A 22,286-nucleotide genomic window follows, 5' to 3' on the forward strand; every position below is an offset into this window, starting at 1 on the left:
CGTGGTGCGTATCCGCGGGGATGGGCGTCTGGCCCGGTTCACCCTTGTCCCGTGAGACAAGGTTGCCCCCTTGTGACGCAGGCTCTCCATGGGAGGTGTCCTGTGAGACAGAAACAGGCTGGCTCGTGGTCTCCTTACTCTCTCCCTCCTGCGATTCTGTTCTATCGTTTTGTCCCTCTTTGTCACCCCCCTCGTCCGTCGTCTCCGTGGTCTGAGTAGGGAAGCTGCGCTGTGATGCTTCTGAGGCATCTGGCTTCATTTTGGTGTCTCCCTTCAGGTTTTCGCCCTCGTTGGAATGGGTCGTCTCCGGACTGTCGGGTGACTGAACTGGGCTAGCCTCTGAAGTGGAGGTGGCCTCAGTGGATGCTGATGTTGCTACTGCACTTTGCTGTATTTGGATAGAGGGATGAGATTCTCCTTGTCCACCCTGATCGGTTGCACTGGCTGGGGGTACCCCCTCTGACGGGCTGTCCTGTTCTGGGGGAGGTGGCTCTGAGACCTTGGTTTCTGACTCAGGACAGGGACTCAGGTGAGCGTCTGTGCTTTCACTGTCTGCATGAGGCGGACAGACCGGACTTGCTTGTGACTGACCATGATCTGAGGGACTCTCTGTGGATGTCTGCTCTGGAGTTTCCTCTCTGTTGTGATCTACAGATATGCCTGTGAGTTCTGATTCGACTGCTTCTTGTATCTGCACTGTTTCGGCAGGTGCATTCGCTGCCTGCGCACCCTTATCTTGGCCTTCATCTGAAGCTCCTTCTTGTGGCAGGAGGCAGGAGGATGCTTCCTCCTGGTGTGTCTCTTCACTCTCAGGAGCTTGCTCCACTGTGTGACTCTCAGTTGAAAGTGAGGGGCCAGGTGGATGCGGTGTTTCCAATACCTCTTCATGTGATGCAGGTTCTTGGGCCTCCTGTGACCTTTCACCCTGGATTTCACCTGACAACCCACCCTGAGTTGTATGGCAGTCTGTAGCTTCTCCTGGTGGGCTGTGATTGGCTGGGAGCGCGGTCTGTGGAACTCCAGTCTTTGTGAGGTCACCGGAATGTTCCGCGTGCTGCTCCAGTGTTCCATCCTGCTGGCAACTGGAGTCTGTGGATTGCTCTGCTATTCCACTGTTACTTGCTGAATGCCCCAACATTTCACTCACAGAACATTCACTGGAATTTGGCTCAATTTGGGGGGCATCTTCTGTAGTCTCCCCCTGATTCAGGGGTATTTGGTTTGAGGACTCCATCCCACCCAAGCTAGAAGGCCCGGCTTGTTTGGATTCCTGCAACTCTTCAAAATCTTGATGCTGATTCGATGTGGTCTCAGTGGTCTTGTCCTCCTTGGCATGTGTGAATGTCACTTCAGTCGGTTCCGGTGACACCTCTTTGATTCCAGCTGGTGTTTCTGTAGCCTCCTCATTAGTGACCCCCCCACAGATGTCCTCTTCAGAGGTGTCCCCCTCAGGGATGTCCTCCAGAATGTGGACATGACCCTCTGTCTCCTTTCCTCCCTGGTTCTCATGTGTTGTACTCTGACCTTGGGAACATGGGTCTGGATCCACTGTTGGACCCTGTTCGTGTGTGGTATGTTGGGTGCACTCTGTCTGCATTTCACTGCATTCTTTGGGCATCTGTTTCATGGCAGGTTGATCATTGATTTCTCTGCCTTCAGTCTGAATTGCATTCATTAATGTTACCTCCTCTGTGATCATTTGAGCATGCCTGTGATGGTCCTGAGGCATACTGCTCTGCGCTACCGTAACGTCATCGGCTTCCTCTGATATATGATGAGATTCAGACTGGCTGCGCTCTGCACTGAACTGACTGTGGCAGTTTTCACATGTGGGTTCTGGTGGTTCACCGTGTCTCTGTGTAGAGTCTCTGTGTGGTTGGCTCGCGCTGCCAAAATCTGTCATCTCACTGGGGCAGCCTGAGCCTGTCTCCGTGGAAACGTCATGTTTTTCCGTGCTGTGTTTTACCGCGTTGCTTTGTGTCAGTTCATCTGGAGTACTGTCTTTTTCTGCAGATCTGCCTGGTCTGCCCTGCGTCGGCTCTGTGCTCGTCTTTCCATGGCTGTTGAGTGTTTCACCGTGTGAATGCCCTGTGGCTGCTGTGTTGTTGTGCTCTGAGGGTCCTCTTTGTCCTTGTAGAGGTTCCGCGTGGCCTGTTAAAGTCTGTGCCTGCTGTTTTCTGTCGTCTCCCTCACATCCCTCCTTGCGGCTCCCTCTGTCAGACTTTTCCGCCTCCACCTCTGCTGCTACCCTCTCTCGCCCCTTCTCTGCCTCTCTGCACCTCTCCCTGGACCTTACCCCTCCTGCACCTTTCTCTCGCTCTCTCTCTCCTCCTCTTCCTCCTCCTCCCTCCTTCTCTCCCATTTCCGTTCTGCTTTCTCGCCTCAACTTCTTTCGGAGGAGCGAGGGGGAGAGGGAGGAGGGTGACCGTAGCAGAGGGACGGACAGGTTCCCCTTCTCCCTCTCCACTTTCTGCTGCGCCTCCTCTCTCTCCCGCTCCTTCCTCCAGGCTGCCCTGTATCCATGGCAGCGATGTCGAGGGTCGAAGGTCGAGGCCGGCCGCTCTTTCCGCCACCTCTGCAGTTCTTTCTCTGTCTCTCGCTCTAGGTCCTTTCCCGAGAGCGGAACTGAACACACCTAGAGGAACAGAAAACAAAGAGAGAGAGAGAGAGGTTACCAGCCCTCCATTACCCCACACAGAAGACAAAGCCATGCAGCACACCAGCTTGTGAGGAGGAATTAAGGTTTTCATCAGTATCGCAAAAAAGAAAAAAGTTGTGGAACTTCTGCTCACAAAGACACAGCGTACAACAGTCGTCCCAGCAGTGAAAGCCTGCTGCCAAAGCACAAAAGCAGTTAAACATTAGGAGGTAGAGGTAATGGGGATGTGAAATGTGCAGATGCTCTTCGTAAGAAGCAAAGCCGCCGAGCGTGCGGGTGGGGCCCAGCCTCTCACTTCCTCAATGAAGGCGTCGTCCTCCTGCAGAATCCGGGCCTTCACCCCCCTCAGCTTCTCCAGGGTCTCCATCTGCCCCTCACACTCCTCCCTCTGCTCCGGCCTTCCCAGAGTCCTGCGCACCAGAACCACCGCCACCTGGAACAGCACCCGCACACCTGGCCCAGAGAGAGGGGGCTCACGTCACACTGTGCTGTTCGTACCTGGCAGACGCACTTACCCAGAGTGACTTACGTAACTTCATCGATATATTCAGCTGGATATTTACTGAGGCACATTGGGTTAAACTCCTCGGGAAAAAGCGCAACAGCAGTGGCAATAAAACCACCTTGCTCGTTACCACGTCATCATCACAGCACCTATAATCTCATTTATGTTTCTTATTTTACAGATACTGGGGAGGAGCATATTATCAGTAGGCATTATCTGTTATTGCTGTGTTTCCGAGGCTTGATCCTAAAGCACTACTCTGAGCTGGTTGCAGTTACAGGGTTACACAAACAGGGCTAGGAGTCTGACCCAGGGCTGGGCAGGGAATTTAGGAGTGTGGAGAGATGAACATGAAAGTGGAGAGATGAACATGAAAGTGAATTGGCAGGAGGAGAGGTCCTAGAATGGAATAAAGCTGAGGGACAGACAGAGAGATGGAGGGATGAAAGAATGGACTGACCGTAGCAGAAGAACAGGTCCCACACCCGGAGCAGGGTGTTGAAGGGCAGGTGTCGGGTATAGAGACACATCAGCCAATCAGTGGCGAACATGAGCGGCTCAACCCCATGTTTCTGCAGGTGTTTGTGGGCGGCGGGACACGCCCTGCGCAGGACCCCACTGAGCACGCCCGCATCAAACAGCACGCCTTCCTGTGTTTGGAGGGGGGGGGCGAGTTCAGTTCACACCATAAAAATCGAATAGCTGCGATGACCATCGGCAGCAATTGTGTGAGCGCATGTAGTAAGGTGACCTTACCAACAGGGGGCTGTAGTATCCAGGGAGGTATTGCTCACTGATCTGCACCAGACACCAGAATGCCTCCTGGGGGAGAGAGAGAGATGGGGAGAGAGATGAGCACATTGCAGCAGGTGGCGTTCTCTCAACTTTCGTTGCAGCAGGCGTCAGATGTGTGACGAGCCGACACGCCCACGCAGTGCGGAGCAGTACCTCAGCGGGCATGTTCATCAGAAGCACCGCGGCTACCGGGCCTTGGCCCTGACAGTAGCCCTCGTCCGGCCTGAACTGCGTGTACGCCTTCAGGACCCGAAAGAGCCCGCGTTGCCTGTCCAACCAAAACAGACAATGTCTGAGGGGTGATGACTTCGTGCTGATAAATAATTATTTGGTTGTAAAGAGCATCCATCCATTAGGCCTGGTCAAAACAGAAGAATTGCTCCAAAGAATTGCGACACAGCTAACTATAAAGAAAACATTCTTCCATTTATGGAACAACAATAAAATGGCTAACCACCACAATACTCTGACTTGTTGGGCTACTAGCAGCGGTTTAAACACCTTGGGCTTGCACTGCTAGACCACGAAACAATTAGGAAACAGTCAAAAAAGATATTCCTAATCTGAGAGATTAGAAGAAGCCATTCCAGTCCTAATGTTTTTTGCTCTGCTGCCCAATGTGGTCATACATAGCCAAAAAATACTGCTGTGGTCAACAAGGCCAGAGGAATGGAGGAAAGAGTCTACTTGCTGACAAATCTGTGACATCACTTCCGTGTGTTTGTGATGTCACACACAAGGGTTTGGGAAGAAGAGTTCCGTACCCGTGGCCATCCCTGGAGAGGAACATCTCGTGGAAAGGGAACTGCCTGTCAATGTCTCTCTCAATCACATCAACCCAGCTCTGCAGCCCAGGGGCAGAGTCCAGACTCTGAGAGAGAGGCCAGGGAGGCGAGAACATTAGCAACATAGCAGAGCCTGCAGCATTGGCCAGTACTGATCCCAAAAAGGCAGATGTCCCACAGGGACCACACAATACTTTAAGGTCCCATTTTTTATCATTTCTGAGCTCATATACTTTGCATATCTCTTTTTTATTTTGCTTGGCAAGTGCTTATATCTAGAGCAGGCATATTATCCGTTTATACTGCTGGATGTTTGCATGATACCGTTCATGCAAATGTACAAGAGCCCAACAGCAGTGCTTCGTCTGAGGACCAAACCAGCAACGTGTGGAGGAAATCACACTGCTGTTTGAAATACTCTGAGATTACATTGCTACCCAGTAAGTGTGATTAATTTTTTTGTGATTTTGAGTAGTTAGTAACCAGATAGTGAGCAGGTATTGCGCATGTAATAAATGTTCTGGTTAAAAGTATGGAACTGTTTTCGAATAATTTTTTCGTAATTCTGGTATGTTCAGATTTGTTCTGGATTAATGCTGTCAATATTGCGATTTAACACTGATTGTTTTGTTGCTTCCTGACCAAAGTGGTGTACAAACAACCAAAATGGAAATCCTGTGAGCAGTTTGCTTTGCTTTCCTGTCTGTTTAACTGTTTTCCAAAATGAGTCACACTTAGTTTGAAATACAGTGGAAATACAGTTACAAAATGTTTTCAAACCATACATGTAGGCCCTTAAAATGCAGAATTAACACCAGCAGGTTTATGGTTGTCTGCTTTAAATTACTGATTGTTCTCACACAGAGGGTGTTAAAATGTTTCAAATCACGTCAATAATTAAGTGATTTGTGTGGGTAAAGGAAACATCTTGTGCAATGAGTAACACTGTTAGCAGAAAATGGTCTCTCACCTGGTACAGTGTCTTGTTTTGCTTCATTCTCTCTGTGGCACAGCAGAGCAGTGGCCAGCACCTTGCCCTGAGTGATGCGGGGATACCCTTCCGACACTGATCTTTCACCTGAGCGAGAGCATTAGATGGTCCGGATTTGAATGTGAAACTTTATTAGTGTCATTATTATGTTACATTATTGTCATTTAGCAGACGCCAAAGCATCCAGAGCGACTTGCATAGGTTACAGTTTTATCTGTTTCTACAGCTGGATATTTACTGAGGCAATTGTAACCTTTCAGTTACCAGCCCAGCTGGTAACCACTAGACCATGCTACTGCCCCGTAAACACTTATAAACAATATAATCACTTGTAAACACTATAATCACATTTGGTCACATTTAATGATGTTTATGTACCTTTGTCAGGGCAATATGCATACTATACATACTGTGTTTGTATAAAATTTATTTAACTACACAGTAACAAATGCACAGTACAAATACAGGTTATGTAGTTACATGTTCATCCAATAACCACACCCCTAACCTCCACCATGAACCTAAAGTCAAATCCCAATCAAAACCCGGACCATTAATGTGTATTAGAATTCAGGGACACACGAGGCACTTCATTAGTCCATATTAACTCCAGCCACTTTAAATCCACACTCACATCAGTGTCACTACTTTACATTATTGTCATTTAGCAGATGTTTTTATCCGGTGTTACTGCCAACACAGTCTGTGGCTGTAGCTGCATGCTGTTGTAGTTCAGACCAACAGCCCTCTCTCCTTTGCAAAAGGTGTATCTCCTGTTTATTGAGTTTAACCCTGGACCTCCTACAGTTTACTATCTGCCAAAGTCCATTTTGGCTCTATGCACACAGCATTGATCTACAGAACCTGGTGTCAGTGTGTTTATGCAGCTTTGTATTTTGCCATATTGCCATATTTTGCCATATTATCTCACCATACCGTAAACTCCTAATAACAACGCACCAAAGGCAGAAAATTAGTAGCATCATGTTTCCTTTTAAAGATGTGGTGCAAGACCCTCAGAACAAAAAAATACCATAACATTTTCCTGTGACCCTTTACACCCCTGCACAGCCCACTTAACCCTTAACTAGACTGATACTCATAAAACAGCTGAGTCCACAGATTCCTTGTGCCTTTGCACTGCAAAACCTACAAGTAATGAAATTAATCACACCGCCGCTGTAGATTTGAAAATGCCAAAGAAGGAACCATCTACAGTATCTATATGTAACAATTAAATAATTTAAGAGGGTAATTAAATCAAATTAAACTGATTTTCTCCTTGACATGCTCATAATGACCTGACCTTGGCTCTAGCCTGTTTTTACCAGAATCATTTCTTACTGTTGAAGATTGTAGCATATCGCAGAAGCAAAGGTCATGGTGAAACTGCTGTTTATATACCACAAAACCTCCTCTGAACATTTTTTTGTATTGATGGAATTTCTGATACTTCTGCCCTCACTCTTAATCTTAGAATACAACATGCATTTACTATAAGAGCCTCTTACAAACCTAACATTCAGCCCTAACATAGGCTACATAAAACAGCTTTCCATTTCATTGCCATTAGTTAAAACAAAGAAATATTTAAATCTGGGGTTTTTTATTTAAACTGGGAAGAACAGGCTACAAAATTACTAAACACCATTGCAGCAACATTTGGGTCATATCTGCTGGTCATCAAGCCAACCAGAAACTGTAACACTGATGTAGTACTACAGCAGGCTAATAATCACCAGCCAACACCCTAAATATAATACATTCAAAGATGATCAAACTGATTCCAATACTAATGATCACCGATATCACTAAAGGACCACATATATATGGTCACACAACCCTACGACATACAATGCTACATCTAAAATGCAAGAATTAACCAATGAATTTAGGCAAATCGATGTGGTAGATGAGATTATCCAAAAAAATCCAAACCATATATATATGTGTTCCAAAAAACAGCAACACAGGTGATAACAAATATTTAAAAAACATTAAGCTTCAAGTACAAAATCCTTTCTCTCTTGGCTAAATAAAAACAAAAGGAAATACTAATAAAAAGAATTGCTCCACATCCCAATTTACAAATATTCAGAAATATTTCAGACAAATGTTCAACTCACCTACAGGAATATTCATCTCTGTATACATGTTTGAGTACCACTGTAAACCCAAAATGGCTGTGTCACACCATAATTGGGGAATCAATATGAATAACAAACACAGAAAAGCTGAAATATTCTCATGGAACAGATTGGAATGGGATGATCACAAGGGCCATATTCATAGTTTTCAGGAACGCTTTTGATATGGTCAATCACACACTTATGATTGCTAAATTGCAAATATTTTATTTATCAGTTTGTCCACATCTCTCTAGCTGGCACTGACTCCCCTAAAACCTCTTTAATAGAAGAATTTGTGTTTTCTTCCAAAATGAACTCTGCTCCCTTGTTAACATTACACATTATTAACCATGACTATTTTTCTGAGCTGTCCAAAATTTTACGCTTTACACACCATTAATCAAACAATGGGAGTGAGATTAACGCTTGATATCTTCTAGAATCATTTGTTAGCAATTCTTATGAACGGACAGCACCCCGGAACAACCAGAATATAACTATAACAACCTGCTGTATCAACAACACACAGAATGATAACACAGAACAATAGAACATGCATTGTTCAGTCCAACTAGTACTCACCTTGTTGGTCTTCTTCAGTATGATGCGATCCCATTGGCTGATGATGTTTAGCCACTTTGTCTCCCTTTGTCTGACCACCTCTGGAGGCGGGCCTTCATTCCTAGTGCAGTCAATTCAACAACCCATAGGTATGGTGTCATTAGCATTTTATTAAAAAGAGCAAAGTACACACGATGCATATTATTTACTGTACTTCCTTTTGATGTAGCATGAGATTTTTGTATTCATGCGAGTATATGTGAGTTTAGCAACAGGATGGTTCATAATACACTGTAGGAAATCATTTTATTGACTGTGGGCAGAGGCTGTATTCCCAATTTACTATCTAATTATTATACATTCACACCAAGACCAAATTCAGGGCTGAATATCAACATTTTGGTGCCAGATCTACATAACGGTATCCATCATAATAAAAACAGACCAACAACCACGTCTGTGTATTATATAATTTTTCTGCCGTGTGGAAATGATGACAAAGCATAACACTCAAAAATGTTACTGAGACCTGCTATGAGATTATTCCATGAGATTAATTTTTTAATTACATTAAATTAATTTTTATTCTGGTGTATTTTCAGAGGTGTGTGAAATAATCCTGACAATATGGACATGAATCTGATTGAGTTTTTAATCAAAAGCAATGCATGAAAGCTGACAAAATGCCTAATTTGGACAAGAATCATCTAAAACAGCACTTTTCTCAGTGTATTAAAGAACAGTTTGCCTTATAGAGGAATTAATTTCAAGGCACTTCCATATTTGCTAGTCTTTTTTTCCACAATGCAAGTCAATTGAAATCTGCCTGTCTACTGCATTCAGGTTCCATCTCAAACACTGAATGAAGCTGAAAATTGTTAACATACAAAAGCAACAGTGATATGAGAAATCAGGTTGCAACATGCTTTACTTTCATCACACTGAAAACAGGAAACAGGAAAACCGCACTCTGGCGGTGCAAGCGTTTCCATGACAACATGTCAGGATGTTGAGTGAGAGGGAGTTATAGAGTTGACTCTTGAACAGAGTGCCTGGTGCTGGTGAGTCTGAACAACATTAACACCTTAGACCACACTTTTCTTGGATACTCACCCGACAGTCGACCCAGTGCCAAGAATGAACCCAAATCGGTCTGTCTCTGTGGCTGGCACCCCGGCGCTGAGCAGGGACACATTATCAGAACCAGAACTGTCTTCTCCGTTTTGGTCCAAGTGGGTCGACCCGGACTCCATCTTTATGTAAAGAGAAAACCAAGAGTGCTGGAGTATCACTAACTGTTACCGCCTTCACAAAAGCCCCTTTGAGTTCCTGAGTTCCTTATGCCTGCATTCTGTGTTAAAACAACAAGTCCTGTAACAGTCTCTGTATTTACTGCCACCTTTCTGCTGCTGGGTTTTGCCACAAAAGTACCACAGAAAACCGGATGCTCTGCTTGCATGTAGGAGAAGAATGCAACATCACATCGGTTCTTGGACTCACTGTCAGAAACTGGGATAAAAATCATTATATCACCGTGTAATCACCAATTACAAACAACAGCTCCCACCCCCCCTTCTGACATTTTAATATGGAGAATGGTCACAGTCTAGGTACATCAACACATTTTTTGTTTCCTTGTAAGTGGGTGAGTCGAGGGTTTCGTTTAAGACAATTCGTTTTCACTTGACTTGCCTACCTTCAAACGTACCTTAGTACAAATATTAATATTCAGTATACTGTTATTCTGAGAGAAGAATAAAAGGTAGAACTAAGTGTCATTGTAAAATAAAATACCTCAAGCTGTAGCTCCTTCAGTCAGTTCATTTAATCAGATGTTTGCTGGAGAGACAAGTCTGCCGAAGAAATGACAGACAGCGTTGCACAGAGAGAACGAGAGAGACTTCCGCCAAGGGGAGAGAGAGGGGGAGTGATTTCTTTGCATGCACTTGTGCATGTGTGACTGTGTCTCTGTGTGTGGGAGAGATAGATTATGCCAGTGTTAGAAGATATATATGTATGTGTGAAGTTTCTTGTGCAGCTCTGCTTCTCAAGACTAAGATGCTTTTAAAAAGAGGGAAAGTAAGGGGAAATATGGACTGAATGATTGGAAACATCACACAGAACAAGAGAGGTAATGGCAGGAAATAGTGTCAGACTGAAAACAAGGGCACATAAACGCATATAAATCACATTTTTAAGGAATATTCAACCGTCTTTTCTCAACCATCACTTTCAGCGTCATCATCATTCTGTCGACCCTTGGTCTACAGTTCTCTTTTGATTGGTCCATAGAGGACCAGGCTCCATCCTGAAGAGTTTCAGATTTATACATCAAAAAGAGATTTAAATGTATAATGTGTCATGTCCATTTTCATAATAATGCTAATATGCAGTAGAATACGGAGTTACATGTTTTTCAGGCCGTGTGCCCAAGATCAGGATTTTACATTTTGTACACATTCAGAACTATTGTACATGTTATGGAGGGTGGCCTCACTAGTGGATGAATTACAAACCCAGTAAAAAGTAACCAAATCCAATAATATGGCTAAAGAGAAAACAAAATGAAGAAATGGCATGACATCTCACCGACCACCGTTGCTTTGCCACATTCAAAATGGCTACGTTGTCAATCCATTAAGCTTTCAGTCCTGTACTTATACTTCCTGTACCCCCTACACTAATTTCCCTTATGTTCAGCTGTTCTGGTTAAGAAGGCCAAATAGCGGCACTTTGGTGAGTGTTTTGATTTTTGCTGACCTGAAATTATTCAGGTGTTTAATTTGCACTCATAAAAAAATCTGGCGCGTGTAATGGTCACTGTGATATGTCTGTCATTTCATGTGAAGGAAATGATTTTGCTAGCTAGACAGCCGGCTAGCCAGCCTGCTAGCTAACTGTCCATGACAGTCATTGAAAGACCTTGAAGCTAGCTAGCTAGTTACTAACCAGGCGGTCTACGTTAGCTGTATTTCTTTAAAGAATTTTGTAGTTATATAGGTTAAATGTATGTAACCTTTATAGCTTGTTAGGTAACTGCCCAACATTGATTTTAAGAAGTTTAAACAAAAGTATGAATTTGAAAGCAATGGAATGGAAAACGCGAAAAGACTTGATTTGTAGAACCTGGTAGCAAGCTAGCTACTGTAGCTAACTGGGCTGCCTAGGTCACATAAGTGCGGTAGCGCATATGACTAGTTATCAAGCTATGGATTGATTTGTGAGCTGAAGACTAACTCCTGTAGGGTATACTGCGCCCGTGCACCGGTGCAAGCCAAGACAATCAGTACTCAGTAATCAGGACTACCGGTGGTCAGTAAGTAGTCTAGTTACCTAGCCAGAATGGAGTGATGGATACCTGTACTGGCTGGCTTTACTAGCGGCACCTAGTTCATTGGCCTGTTCTGGTTTACTTGACACATTTTAAAACCTTTAAACATTGTTGCTTCTGTAATGGGACGTACGTATTAAGTATTAAGTATTAAGTCCAGTGACGTAACTCCCATCTCTGGGGGACATGTCTTTAAAGACTGTTTGTGCACCATAACCAAAACAGGAAGTCAGGAAGACCACGTTGATTAAATCCAGGCGAGGGCCATAAATAAGCCACGAACCCTCTAAAACACACCTTTTATCCATAGTGTGTTTCTCGCACAAAAACTTCTTATAAATTCCTGGCAAAAGTAGGGCTAGTCCGTCAGCACAGTGAGCTGTGTGCTAGTTACAAGGATTTTGCATGTCCCCTTGTAATGTCAGTATTAAGGGTCACATGCACCTCATGCAGTAAGCAGTAGCCTAATGAATTTATTGTTCTCATACAGCAGGTAAATGAACTCCTCAAACCATTCACAACCCAGTAGTGACTAAGCTCGAAAGGAACAAGGCCACAAGCTTTGATCCCGTCATTTTTTTAAAGGCAGTTAAGTGCACTGTTGTATTTAGTGAGGGTATTCTGTGTGAAATCAACTTAACAGATTTCTGTGAGCAGTAGCATGCACGTTTTGACTGTGAGGTTACAACCTGAGGCAGAATACCACATTTATGTCTTGAAACATTTTCGCAGCATCGTTCATTGCATTTCGTGAGGTTTGTTGATTTCAAACAGGTTGACCCAACCAAAGTTTTCCCTCTTGCATTACAGTCTCTGGTGTGCTTTTGTTCATAATGCAAGGACTATAATGTTTCATAATTTGTGGGTGCTTGCAAGTGTTGTCTGTCCACAAAGTTTTAAGTAGTTTTTTTGTGCTAGCGTTAAGGGAAGTATTTAGGTTAATTAGTACACCACTTAACAGTTTAACAACGTGCAACTTGATCTGTGCAACTTACAGGGCCCCCAGTCGGTGTGCTCTCACTAGGTGTCGTTAATTCCCCTGATTGACCCCTCGCTGCCTGGAGTGTGTCTAACCTGTCGCTGTCTCTCTGTGTCAGCGTGTGTGTTTGGCGTGATGGCGGCCGTGCTGCGTGTGCTTTACGGTGCGCCCAGGCCAGGTAAGACCGCAGATCGTCAGTCTTATCTTATGTCATTGTTTCCGGGTTTTTATAACGTTATGCGGGTACTTTATGTACTCAATTCACTGTTTCTCACGGAACTGTTTGACTGCCACACCGTTGTCATGGCGCCCGCAGAGTTTCTCACCTCGTGCTGTTTGACTCCAGGTGCTCTTGCTGCCTGCTCCGGCCTGGTTCGTCCCCTCAGTTTGTCGGTGCGGAGAGAGGGATACAGTAAGCATCGCACCGTTTTGCGTGTATATATGTGCCTCTGTTTGTGTACAAGAGAGTGAAAGTTGCCTCTGTGTGGTGTGAGATTATGTGTGCCATGCTGTGTGTAATTCTATCTCTTCCTCTCTTTCTCTCTCTCTGTAGAATATGTGAATGCCCAGGAGGTGCCCACAGACTTAAAGTCCATCACAGACCGAGCAGCACAGACTTTGCTGTGGACTGAACTTTTTAGAGGTGAGAGCAGCTTGCTTGTCCGTCAACCCTCTGGCCTACTGACCCTAACCACATTCAGCGTAGCACGTGTGAACATGTCACGGTACACTGGTATAATGCTCATCAAATGGCATTGTGTCGGTCATTCCCTCCTTTTGATGGTTCTTTTGTAGACAATCCACTGTACAAAAATCTTTTGTATTTGACATTTTTATGTTCTGATGTTTATGTTCCTCATATCCATATAAAACCTTATATACTTCCATGTGTTCTATCTCCTGGGTGGTTGTAAGACTTTTGCACAACAGTAGATTTTTCGTACCATGGGTCCTCAGATGGATAATGCTACAAAATCCTCATTCCTCAGCCTTTTTCTCACTTTCAGGTGAAAGCATGGCAGCTGGTGTTCTTAAACTAACAAATTTGAACTGACAAAGTTATACCAACCCCACAAAATGATTCAAAGTAATTCATAGACGATGTTACGATTTGCACAAAAGGATTGATTGATGTAGGAGAATGGTGAGCTTTTCATGTAATCCAGCACTTTCTGCCTCCATCTGATTCTCCTGCCACTGCTCATCCAGGTTTGGGGATGACCATGAGCTACTTGTTTCGGGAGCCAGCTACCATTAACTACCCATTTGAGAAGGGCCCACTGTCACCCCGTTTCCGTGGTGAACACGCCCTGCGTAGGTACCCCTCCGGTGAGGAGCGCTGCATCGCCTGCAAGCTTTGTGAGGCCATCTGCCCAGCCCAGGTACCTGCACTGTGTAACGCCACCCCCTCTCAGGTGTGAATTAAACACCTGCACTGTGCTATGATGTACTACTTAAGTATGAATTACTTACTTCTGTTCAGTGAGATTGAAAATGAGAGTCATAGTTTGTTTTCAGCAGGGTTTTTGTGTATTTTTTTTAATTATTGAAAGTTAAACCCATAAATGACACACATGGCTCACATTTGAATGATTCCACTACTGCCATTACACACTGTAACGCTGTCCTAATGATGCAACATGCTTTTGTAACATACAGTTTTTTTTACTGTCCTCTGTCCCAGCCTGCATATTATATATTACCCCTCTTTGCTGGTTTTGGGTCTGGGTTTATGTACTTGGACCAGTCATTGACACAGAGACATATCTCACCACTCCAGGTATATGATTGTCTGCCTCTGTACCTCACCCTATTGTACATACAGTACTGCTCACCTCAGTCCTGTCCTTCCCAGGCCATCACAATCGAGGCGGAGCCCCGCGCTGATGGCAGCAGGCGAACGACGCGCTACGACATCGACATGACCAAATGCATCTACTGCGGCTTCTGTCAGGAGGCTTGCCCTGTGGACGCCATTGTGGAGGTACGCCCCCCCCCCTCCACTTCCCTGCGTGTCACTTCCTGTCTCTCTGTCTGTCATTTCCTCTTCCTTCATGCTGTCAAAGTCCTCTATCAGACTCATATGGCTCAGGCCTGTTTCTGCTCTATTTACACCACTGTGCAGGATTTTCATCACCGTTTCTCCCTCCTTACGTTGCAGGGTCCCAACTTTGAGTTCTCCACCGAGACCCACGAGGAGCTGCTGTACAACAAGGAGAAACTGCTCAACAATGGCGACAAATGGGAGGCCGAGATCAGTGCCAATATACAGGCCGACTACCTTTATAGATAGGCTAACACGTAGACAGACAGACAGACGGACATTGGTACTGTGCACTAAATGACAAGTGGATATGCTGTCTGACTGACATCTGATTGACTGACAGGAACACTGACAGACAAATTCACACAATAAGTTTGCTGTCTGGCCAAGAGGTTTAAACACACAAGCCAACACAACTCTCGGGACACAAACGTAGTGATTGAAATGTGTACAGTGACAAAGCTCATTTCAAAGCTCAACAAAGACAGATCCACTGACTTTGATAAAGACAGACTTTATTCCATTTTCACCTTCAGGTTGAATCAACTGTAGCATCATGCACTCTCTCTTGTTTGAACAGATCTGTCATTGTCAATGATGTACAACTTCATTTTGCATGCAGTTTCTGCCACTAACATTCAAACACGCACACACACAGGTCCATACCCAACCCACATACATACATACAAACACACATTGTACTGAATTGTATAAATTTAAATTAAGATGTAAAAGAATGAAAAATACATTTCTGTTCCTAAGTTTTTAAGGTGTCTGTTGTGTCATTATTTCATGAGGACTGTTGACAGGGGTGGTCTGTTGAGTAAATTGAAACTGAGGGGACTTGAGATGAAGCTGGGCATTGTTTTGGTGAACAGCCCTGCGGCCAAATCACGTATCTTTCACGAACTGTGAGTGTTTATTTATTAACTGTCTTTACCAAATTTGGTTATTAAAGTATTATAATTACTTTTGTATGTGTGTGATTGCAGCATTTGGATTACCAGGGTTTTTTGTTTTGTTTTGCAACATTCATATGCAACTCTTACCTCTTATCTTTAAAAACTGTTGTTTGTAGATTTTTGTTTCTTGTTTGTTATGTAATGGTCTGCATACAGTTGTTGAAATGATAAGCTCCTTTCAAGTTTCTCAAAGTCCTTTACAGGGAAAGGGGGACTCACCTCAACTACCGCTAATATGTAGCAGCCACCAACTCAGGTGGAGAGGGAGGTGGTGATTGGAGGATTATTAGAAGGCCAGACTGAAAAGGCTTGATTGGGTGTTCAGCCAGGACATTGCAGAACAGCCCACTCTGTGTTATGGGCACCAACACCACCACACCAGCAATCTTTTTTTTTCCTGCAAGGGTTCCCATCCAAGTGCTAACCACACCCATCCCTGTGTAGCATCAGCTGTTATGCAGCAGAGTTGCAGGGTGGTGTGGCTGCAGTCCTAAAAATGGACTGTGTCCTGCTTATTCAGTAATTAGCAACTGCTTATGTACAGAAGAAAACAAGACTTATGGCTTTAGAAAGAGGGTTCTCTTTCCTTGTGTTATATTTATAATAATAATCCACTTAGCATTAGTTATATTATATATATATATATATATGTATTAGCCTACATTACATTCATTTAGCAGTCACAAATGACTTCCAGCACAAAAGAAGAAATGTATCCTTTCAAGTTTAATGAGTAACAGTACTACACCAGGACTACACGCATTTTATGTTTGTGTTTAGGTTGCTTAATGAAATAACGCAAATATTTAATTATCCGTACTGAAACACTCCTTTTAAAATTCAAACAGATCTTATGATTTTTACCGCAGACGTACGTTTTCCACCTCGCGAGAGCGGCCTCTCTGCAGACCTTTCAATTTAAGGCGCTAAACTGCGCTGTGACGACACATCACGTGACGCGGGCGGAAGGCATCTCGTGGACCCCACGCTGAACCCGCAACGGCCGCCGCCATTTGCTCTCTTCCCGTTCGTTTCAACGCCGGGTAAGTCCGGAACAATATTTCTGATGTAATCATTTTCAAAATACTTCTATAAGCTCAATATAAACAGAGTTTTGGTGTATTTGATATAGGTTTAGTTTGTTTGCAGTTTAAATTTAAGCGGTTACAAATCAGATTGAACATAAAAGTTAGCGGTATTGCTAGCTAGGTTCTAGTTATAGTGAGAGGCAGCTAGTCTAGCTAGCAGTGCCTAGCAAGCTAGCTAATTTTGCCTTATTGTTTTTTATTGTTTTGATAGCCATATTTTTAGCTGTACAGCTTTCCTGTATAGACTTGAAAACACCCAGCTACGTCTCTAACTAGCTAACTTTAAAACATTTGGCTAAATTGTTCACCAAGATAATCAATGAGTAGCTCTGGTTAGTTAGCGGGTTGCAATGGTAGCGAACAGATGGCTAAGGTTAGCTAGCTTGCTAACAAGCGAGCGAAAGTGGGGATGTGTCGTAATAGTCAGGGGAAAAGGTTCCTGTGTTGACCAGTTCTGTTTCAGAAGCTAGCTAGCTAGGTAGCTGAGTCAGACACGGCTAGTTTCCATAAGAAACATTATGTAAGCAATTAATAATACATTTTTGGTGTGATCTACCTGGCTAATATTAGCTAGCCCATAAACAAGCTACCACATTGCTAAAGCAAGGTTCCTATTGAATGTATTATGATGGTTATGGATTTATACCCCTAGTGGTGTTAGCTGGCTAGTTCACTGTTTGATATTGTTCGCTAGCTCTTAGCTGCTTTCGGGCATTGGAAGATTAGTGAACCATTTTGGTAAAGGCGACCGAGGTAGATGTAATAGCGCACACTCATGTCGCAATGAATGTGCGAGTTATGGATCCCGTCCCGTCAGAGTTCTGCATTAACCCTTTCTCTCACGCAGTACATCACTAATATTGAGCGATTCAACAATGGCAGAAGGGGAGCCCCAGGTCCAGTTTAAGGTGAGATTTTCATTCATTGATATCACTGTTTGATTGATTAGTCATACGGTTGGTAACATTAAGTTGTGTTCTCATAATTAAATTAAATTATAGTTGTTCATTTTTATTGGTGAATGTCTTGTCTGGTGGTACAACACCCTTTCCCAAAACATTACCCCCTCACCTTGTACTACACAGAATAGATTAGTAATGTTTACTGTATTTTAAGTATTCATACCAAAGTATGGTTACAGTGCTAGTGCCATGGGAATAATATTTGTTACATTGTTGTGGAGTGTGTAGTGGATTGCAATACAGTTAGGTGCACTGGTATTTGACTGAGGGCCTTATTGGGCATTGTTTATAAATGATACATGACTGAACAAGCTGAGTGGTAAGTCAGTGAGTTCTGTTATGTAGGAAAAACATGGATCCACAACAGTGCTAACTACTGTGATAGTAAACTAAGATAAGAATGATGAACAGATCAGTACTCTTCTACAGAATCTATCCTCAACTATGTGTGTGAATATGCCTGTCCACTTTGCCTGTTATTTAATTAACATTGTCCTCCTCAGTTGGTGTTGGTGGGTGATGGTGGCACAGGGAAGACCACCTTTGTGAAGAGACACTTAACAGGAGAGTTTGAGAAGAAATATGTTGGTGAGCACCCACGCCTCTCTTCTCTAACTCTGTGTGGCTTTGAATTTACTGCTGTCTGTATTAAGGCTAACAAAATCACTGTCCCACTCTTAGCATGCTTATTTTCATATGGAGTAAATGCAGTACCTGAATCTATTAAACCCCAGGTGCAGCAGCTTCTATTTAAAAACAAACAAACTGTCAAATCAGTCACAATCAAGGGAATATTCAGGAAGCCACAGAGAACTGAGTCAGAGTCTTTAACAGAGAGTCTGACTTGATCAGTGTGGAATGGAATGTAAATGCAAATTAGCAGTGTGTTCTAGAACCTCGTGTCTGGGCAGGAAGCAAGCATTACATCACTCACACCACAGGCCTGTATTTTGCTACTCTCTGTGGGGATGAGTGTGTCTGGCTCTGTTAACCTGCCTCCCTCTCCTGCAGCCACTCTGGGCGTGGAGGTACATCCCCTGGTCTTCCACACCAACAGAGGCGCTATCAAGTTCAATGTGTGGGACACAGCCGGGCAGGAGAAATTTGGGGGGCTAAGAGATGGCTACTACATACAAGGTACATCAGTGAGTTGTTAAACCTCTGGGTCAGTGTTGACACATGTCTGTAACTCTTTGTCTGCAGTAGATGTGTGTGCCGTGTATTTATTGCGCTGTGTGTGTGTGAGCTGCACACCGTGCGCTGTGCTGGTTGTGTCTTTACTGTGTAGTGTGGCATGCTCTGCGCTGTGTTGACACGCTGCTTCTCTCTCTGCAGCCCAGTGTGCGATCATCATGTTCGACGTGACCTCGAGGGTCACCTACAAGAACGTGCCAAACTGGCACCGTGACCTGGTGCGCGTGTGCGAGAACATTCCCATCGTGCTCTGCGGCAACAAGGTGGACATCAAGGACAGGAAAGTCAAGGCCAAGAGCATTGTTTTCCACCGCAAGAAGAACCTGCAGGTACCCCAGACCGTCCCACCCGGCCGCCTCGGCCCTTCACCTTTCCTGTGCGTGCCCTCCCTTGTCCTGACCCCATCCCTTGCATCCTTGTGTTTTCAGTGTCTGGGAGGTAGGATAAAGATTTGGTGCAAGAGCTGTGTAACCAGCCTTCACCCCTGCGTGTCACTAAGTCAGGCAAAGGACCATGGTTTTAAACTGTTAAATATTCTGTCAAGCCTCGTAATATTTCAGTAGCCTTTTGTCTTTTGGCTGAAATTATTGTTCCCAGGGCGCCTCTAACTTCAACCTGTGGTACCTAGGAGGGGCGTTTGGAGTTCTATCAGATTTGCACAGCTGAGGAGGAATAGTTTGTTTTGGGAAGCTCACCATTGTTATCCGGCTTAAGCAACAGTTAATGTTTGCTAGTGAGGTAATGGCTAAGCATGAGTATCAATAGACCTGCATAGGTTTAACAGATGTGTTTTACTGGGAGCTCATTTTACTCTTGGGCGTCAGGCCCCTGTTCTCTGGTCCCAGGGGCACACTGTTTGTGTGCTGGGTTTCTGCTGAGCTCTTAATGACTAAGGCTTTTTGAACTGTCCAGTGAATACTGATGTGATTTTCACATCCCTTAAAAGTTATGTGCTGTAAGCCCTTTAGGATAAACTTGACATTGGATGACTTGGTTGTACTAATAAAAAGGTAAAAGTGAGTCAAGATTTTTGCTCATAACGTATTATTAAATCAGTATAATGAATTTCACTCCTGGAGATTATACGTGTACTGATATATGATATAAAGTAGATGCATATCTCGTGGAGTCAAAAAGTACTGAGTCACACCAAAAAGAACACTGAGATTTAACCGCATGCTCTGCAGACATTTCACAAAAATGAACCATCATTCCTTGTTAGGGAACATAAGAGACAGCCAACGATATTCATTTTGGGCAGAGCCTGACAGAAAGGTCAGTTGCCCAGTGAAGTGCAACTCTGTTATACTCTGTCCCTCTTCTGCCTTTCCTCCCAGTACTACGACATCTCTGCGAAGAGCAACTACAACTTTGAGAAGCCTTTCCTGTGGTTGGCACGGAAACTGATAGGAGACCCCAACCTGGAGTTTGTTGCCATGCCTGCCCTCGCTCCCCCGGAGGTTGCCATGGACCCCTCCCTTGCTGCTCAGTATGAGCATGACCTCAAAGTGAGTGCGGGCATTTATAATCGGTCTAATAACGTACTACGCATTACATCACACCACACACATGTACAGTGGACTGCACTGCCCCAAGGAGGGTGTACGTGTAGCAATAATAGTGATTATTTTAAGTTTCATTATTCAAACGGTATTTTCCACTTTGGCCAAATCCAGCACTTGAATGCCACTTTAACTCAACTCTGTTTTTGTGCTGGATATTTTTCTTTAACTCCTTTCTCACACCTTTATGACGTTATTTTAGAACACAGCTGTGTAAAAGGCACCGGTAGGTGTAGGATGAAGCTGATCTTTATGAATCAGCCATGCAAAACCCTCTGGACTTCATTGTGTTTCATGTGTCCAGTGTAATCACACTTGCTGTGTTTTGTTTGTCAGTAACTGAGAGACGCTTTTCAGGAACATTAACTTTTAAGCACCTCTTTTTGTTTGTGGCAAATAAAATTACTGCAGAGCACAAAATGAAAGCCAATTACATGGCAGGTGTTGCAGTATCTGTTCATGTGATTCTTTGGTATTTCTGTTTACAGTTTGTTTACTTCAGTAGTCATAGGTTGTGTATGCATAGGGGAAAACACTTATTGTTAGTATTAATAAATGTAATTAAGGAAATTGTCATGACATAATGCCTCAAATTGTAAATTGTGTTCCTTTACAGGTGGCATCAGAAACAGCGCTCCCAGATGAAGATGATGACCTCTAACCTGTGACCTTATGACCTTTCTGGATGGAGAGAGAGGTCCTCAGGTTGAGGTGTCTGTGGTTGACCTTTAACCTTTTACTGTAAAATCCCATTGCAGATTATTTTTATTTTTAAACTGTTTTTTTTTTTGTTTGTTTTTGTGTTTCAACCTGAAAATGTCATGTTCTCACATTTCACTGTAGACATACATCCACCAGATACAGTGGACATGCGCACAGTACAGAACAAGAGTCTCTATCATACAACTTGGACACAGTATTACACAGTACTGACACAGAATACAAGAGGAAAATGGAGGCACTTTGAGAATAACTTTGAATAAAAACTGTCTGAATTTAAACTATTTGACTTTTTACTTTGTCTTTACTTTACTCATTTCTGTCTTTAAAAAGTTTCAGTGAGAAAATGCAGCGCTTTATTGTGGCTGATGTGAAGTGATGTGCTTGAGAATTCATGTGATTTCACAACATCACATGTGTTTTATTTGTTATATTTATGGCACAAATCATTGAAACTCATCTCAAATTATTTCAGTTAGTGTGCAGTTTATATTGGGGTAGTGCAGTGGAAGAGATGTTGCTACTGCCAGTCTTGTAGCTGTTCTATTTGCTTCAGGAGTGGGATAGACAATTGCCACAAGTGTGCTGGTGGACCATAGCGTGCTGTTTCACTGAATGTCCAGCAGGTGGCAATCCTGCAACTTTGTCAAAAAACTGTTGCTCAGTCACTACAACATGAGATGTGTGAACTGCTGAAAGATTATGCCTGCTGTGTTGTCCTAGTCTATGTGCAGTCTTGTTCTTCCATTTGTTGCTGTTGTGGAAAAGCACGTTGTGGGTTCAGCAAAGTCCCTATGTCGTGTAAACCTCACCTACTTCAAAAGCTGCACAGGTGAAATATTTAGCACACACTGTCAGGCTCCTGACATTAGTCGGGATGTTAACACTCACCAGGCAACAAACGTCTGTCTCTGATTGGCTCTTTCACACTTGCTCTGCCTGGCTGCTGTGATGTCTGTGTTGCACTGTATGTGGGCTCCAGCCATCTTGTGAGAGTCATGGGCTTTGAATGAGGACTG

At 43.8% G+C, this 22,286-nt stretch overlaps 3 protein-coding genes across 3 annotated transcripts; 2 read left to right on the top strand and 1 right to left on the bottom strand.

Moving 5' to 3' along the window:
• Positions 1-2,332: 2,332 nt before the first annotated feature.
• tbc1d10c (TBC1 domain family, member 10C) lies at positions 2,333-10,294 on the bottom strand (the record flags this gene model as incomplete). The annotated part of the gene is made up of 10 exons (XM_036550886.1): positions 10,220-10,294; positions 9,539-9,678; positions 8,447-8,546; positions 5,715-5,822; positions 4,724-4,830; positions 4,113-4,227; positions 3,921-3,986; positions 3,625-3,814; positions 2,955-3,112; positions 2,333-2,635 (listed from the first exon to the last, which is right to left on the bottom strand). Coding segments are annotated over exons 2-10 (1,287 nt in total), but the record flags the coding sequence as incomplete, so codon positions are not given.
• Positions 10,295-11,097: 803 nt separating this feature from the next.
• ndufs8b (NADH:ubiquinone oxidoreductase core subunit S8b) lies at positions 11,098-15,657 on the top strand. Its single transcript, XM_036550900.1, has 7 exons — positions 11,098-11,161; positions 12,854-12,913; positions 13,082-13,147; positions 13,289-13,378; positions 13,945-14,117; positions 14,591-14,719; positions 14,897-15,657. Exons 2-7 carry the CDS (start codon positions 12,871-12,873, stop codon positions 15,026-15,028), a joined length of 633 nt encoding a protein of 210 aa, XP_036406793.1. The 5' UTR covers positions 11,098-11,161; positions 12,854-12,870; the 3' UTR covers positions 15,029-15,657.
• Positions 15,658-16,744: 1,087 nt separating this feature from the next.
• ran (RAN, member RAS oncogene family) lies at positions 16,745-21,467 on the top strand. The gene is made up of 7 exons (XM_036550898.1): positions 16,745-16,784; positions 17,677-17,737; positions 18,295-18,379; positions 18,803-18,928; positions 19,127-19,314; positions 20,323-20,493; positions 21,164-21,467. The coding sequence occupies exons 2-7, from the start codon at positions 17,705-17,707 to the stop codon at positions 21,206-21,208; spliced, it is 648 nt and encodes a 215-aa protein (XP_036406791.1). The 5' UTR covers positions 16,745-16,784; positions 17,677-17,704; the 3' UTR covers positions 21,209-21,467.
• The last annotated feature ends 819 nt before the right edge of the window (positions 21,468-22,286 follow it).

Source organism: Megalops cyprinoides, chromosome 18 (genome assembly GCF_013368585.1).
Source record: "Megalops cyprinoides isolate fMegCyp1 chromosome 18, fMegCyp1.pri, whole genome shotgun sequence".
Lineage (NCBI taxonomy): Eukaryota > Metazoa > Chordata > Actinopteri > Elopiformes > Megalopidae > Megalops > Megalops cyprinoides.

Excerpts from the sequence above, each read along its gene's own strand:
- ndufs8b (XM_036550900.1), top strand. The coding sequence starts at position 12,871 with ATGGCGGCCGTGCTGCGTGTGCTTTACGGTGCGCCCAGGCCAG. Across the intron at positions 12,914-13,081 it reads TTACGGTGCGCCCAGGCCAG|GTGCTCTTGCTGCCTGCTCC; the intron begins GTAAGACCGCAG and ends GTTTGACTCCAG. Across the intron at positions 13,148-13,288 it reads GGTGCGGAGAGAGGGATACA|AATATGTGAATGCCCAGGAG; the intron begins GTAAGCATCGCA and ends CTCTCTCTGTAG.
- ran (XM_036550898.1), top strand. The coding sequence starts at position 17,705 with ATGGCAGAAGGGGAGCCCCAGGTCCAGTTTAAG. Across the intron at positions 18,929-19,126 it reads AGATGGCTACTACATACAAG|CCCAGTGTGCGATCATCATG; the intron begins GTACATCAGTGA and ends CTCTCTCTGCAG. Across the intron at positions 20,494-21,163 it reads AGTATGAGCATGACCTCAAA|GTGGCATCAGAAACAGCGCT; the intron begins GTGAGTGCGGGC and ends GTTCCTTTACAG.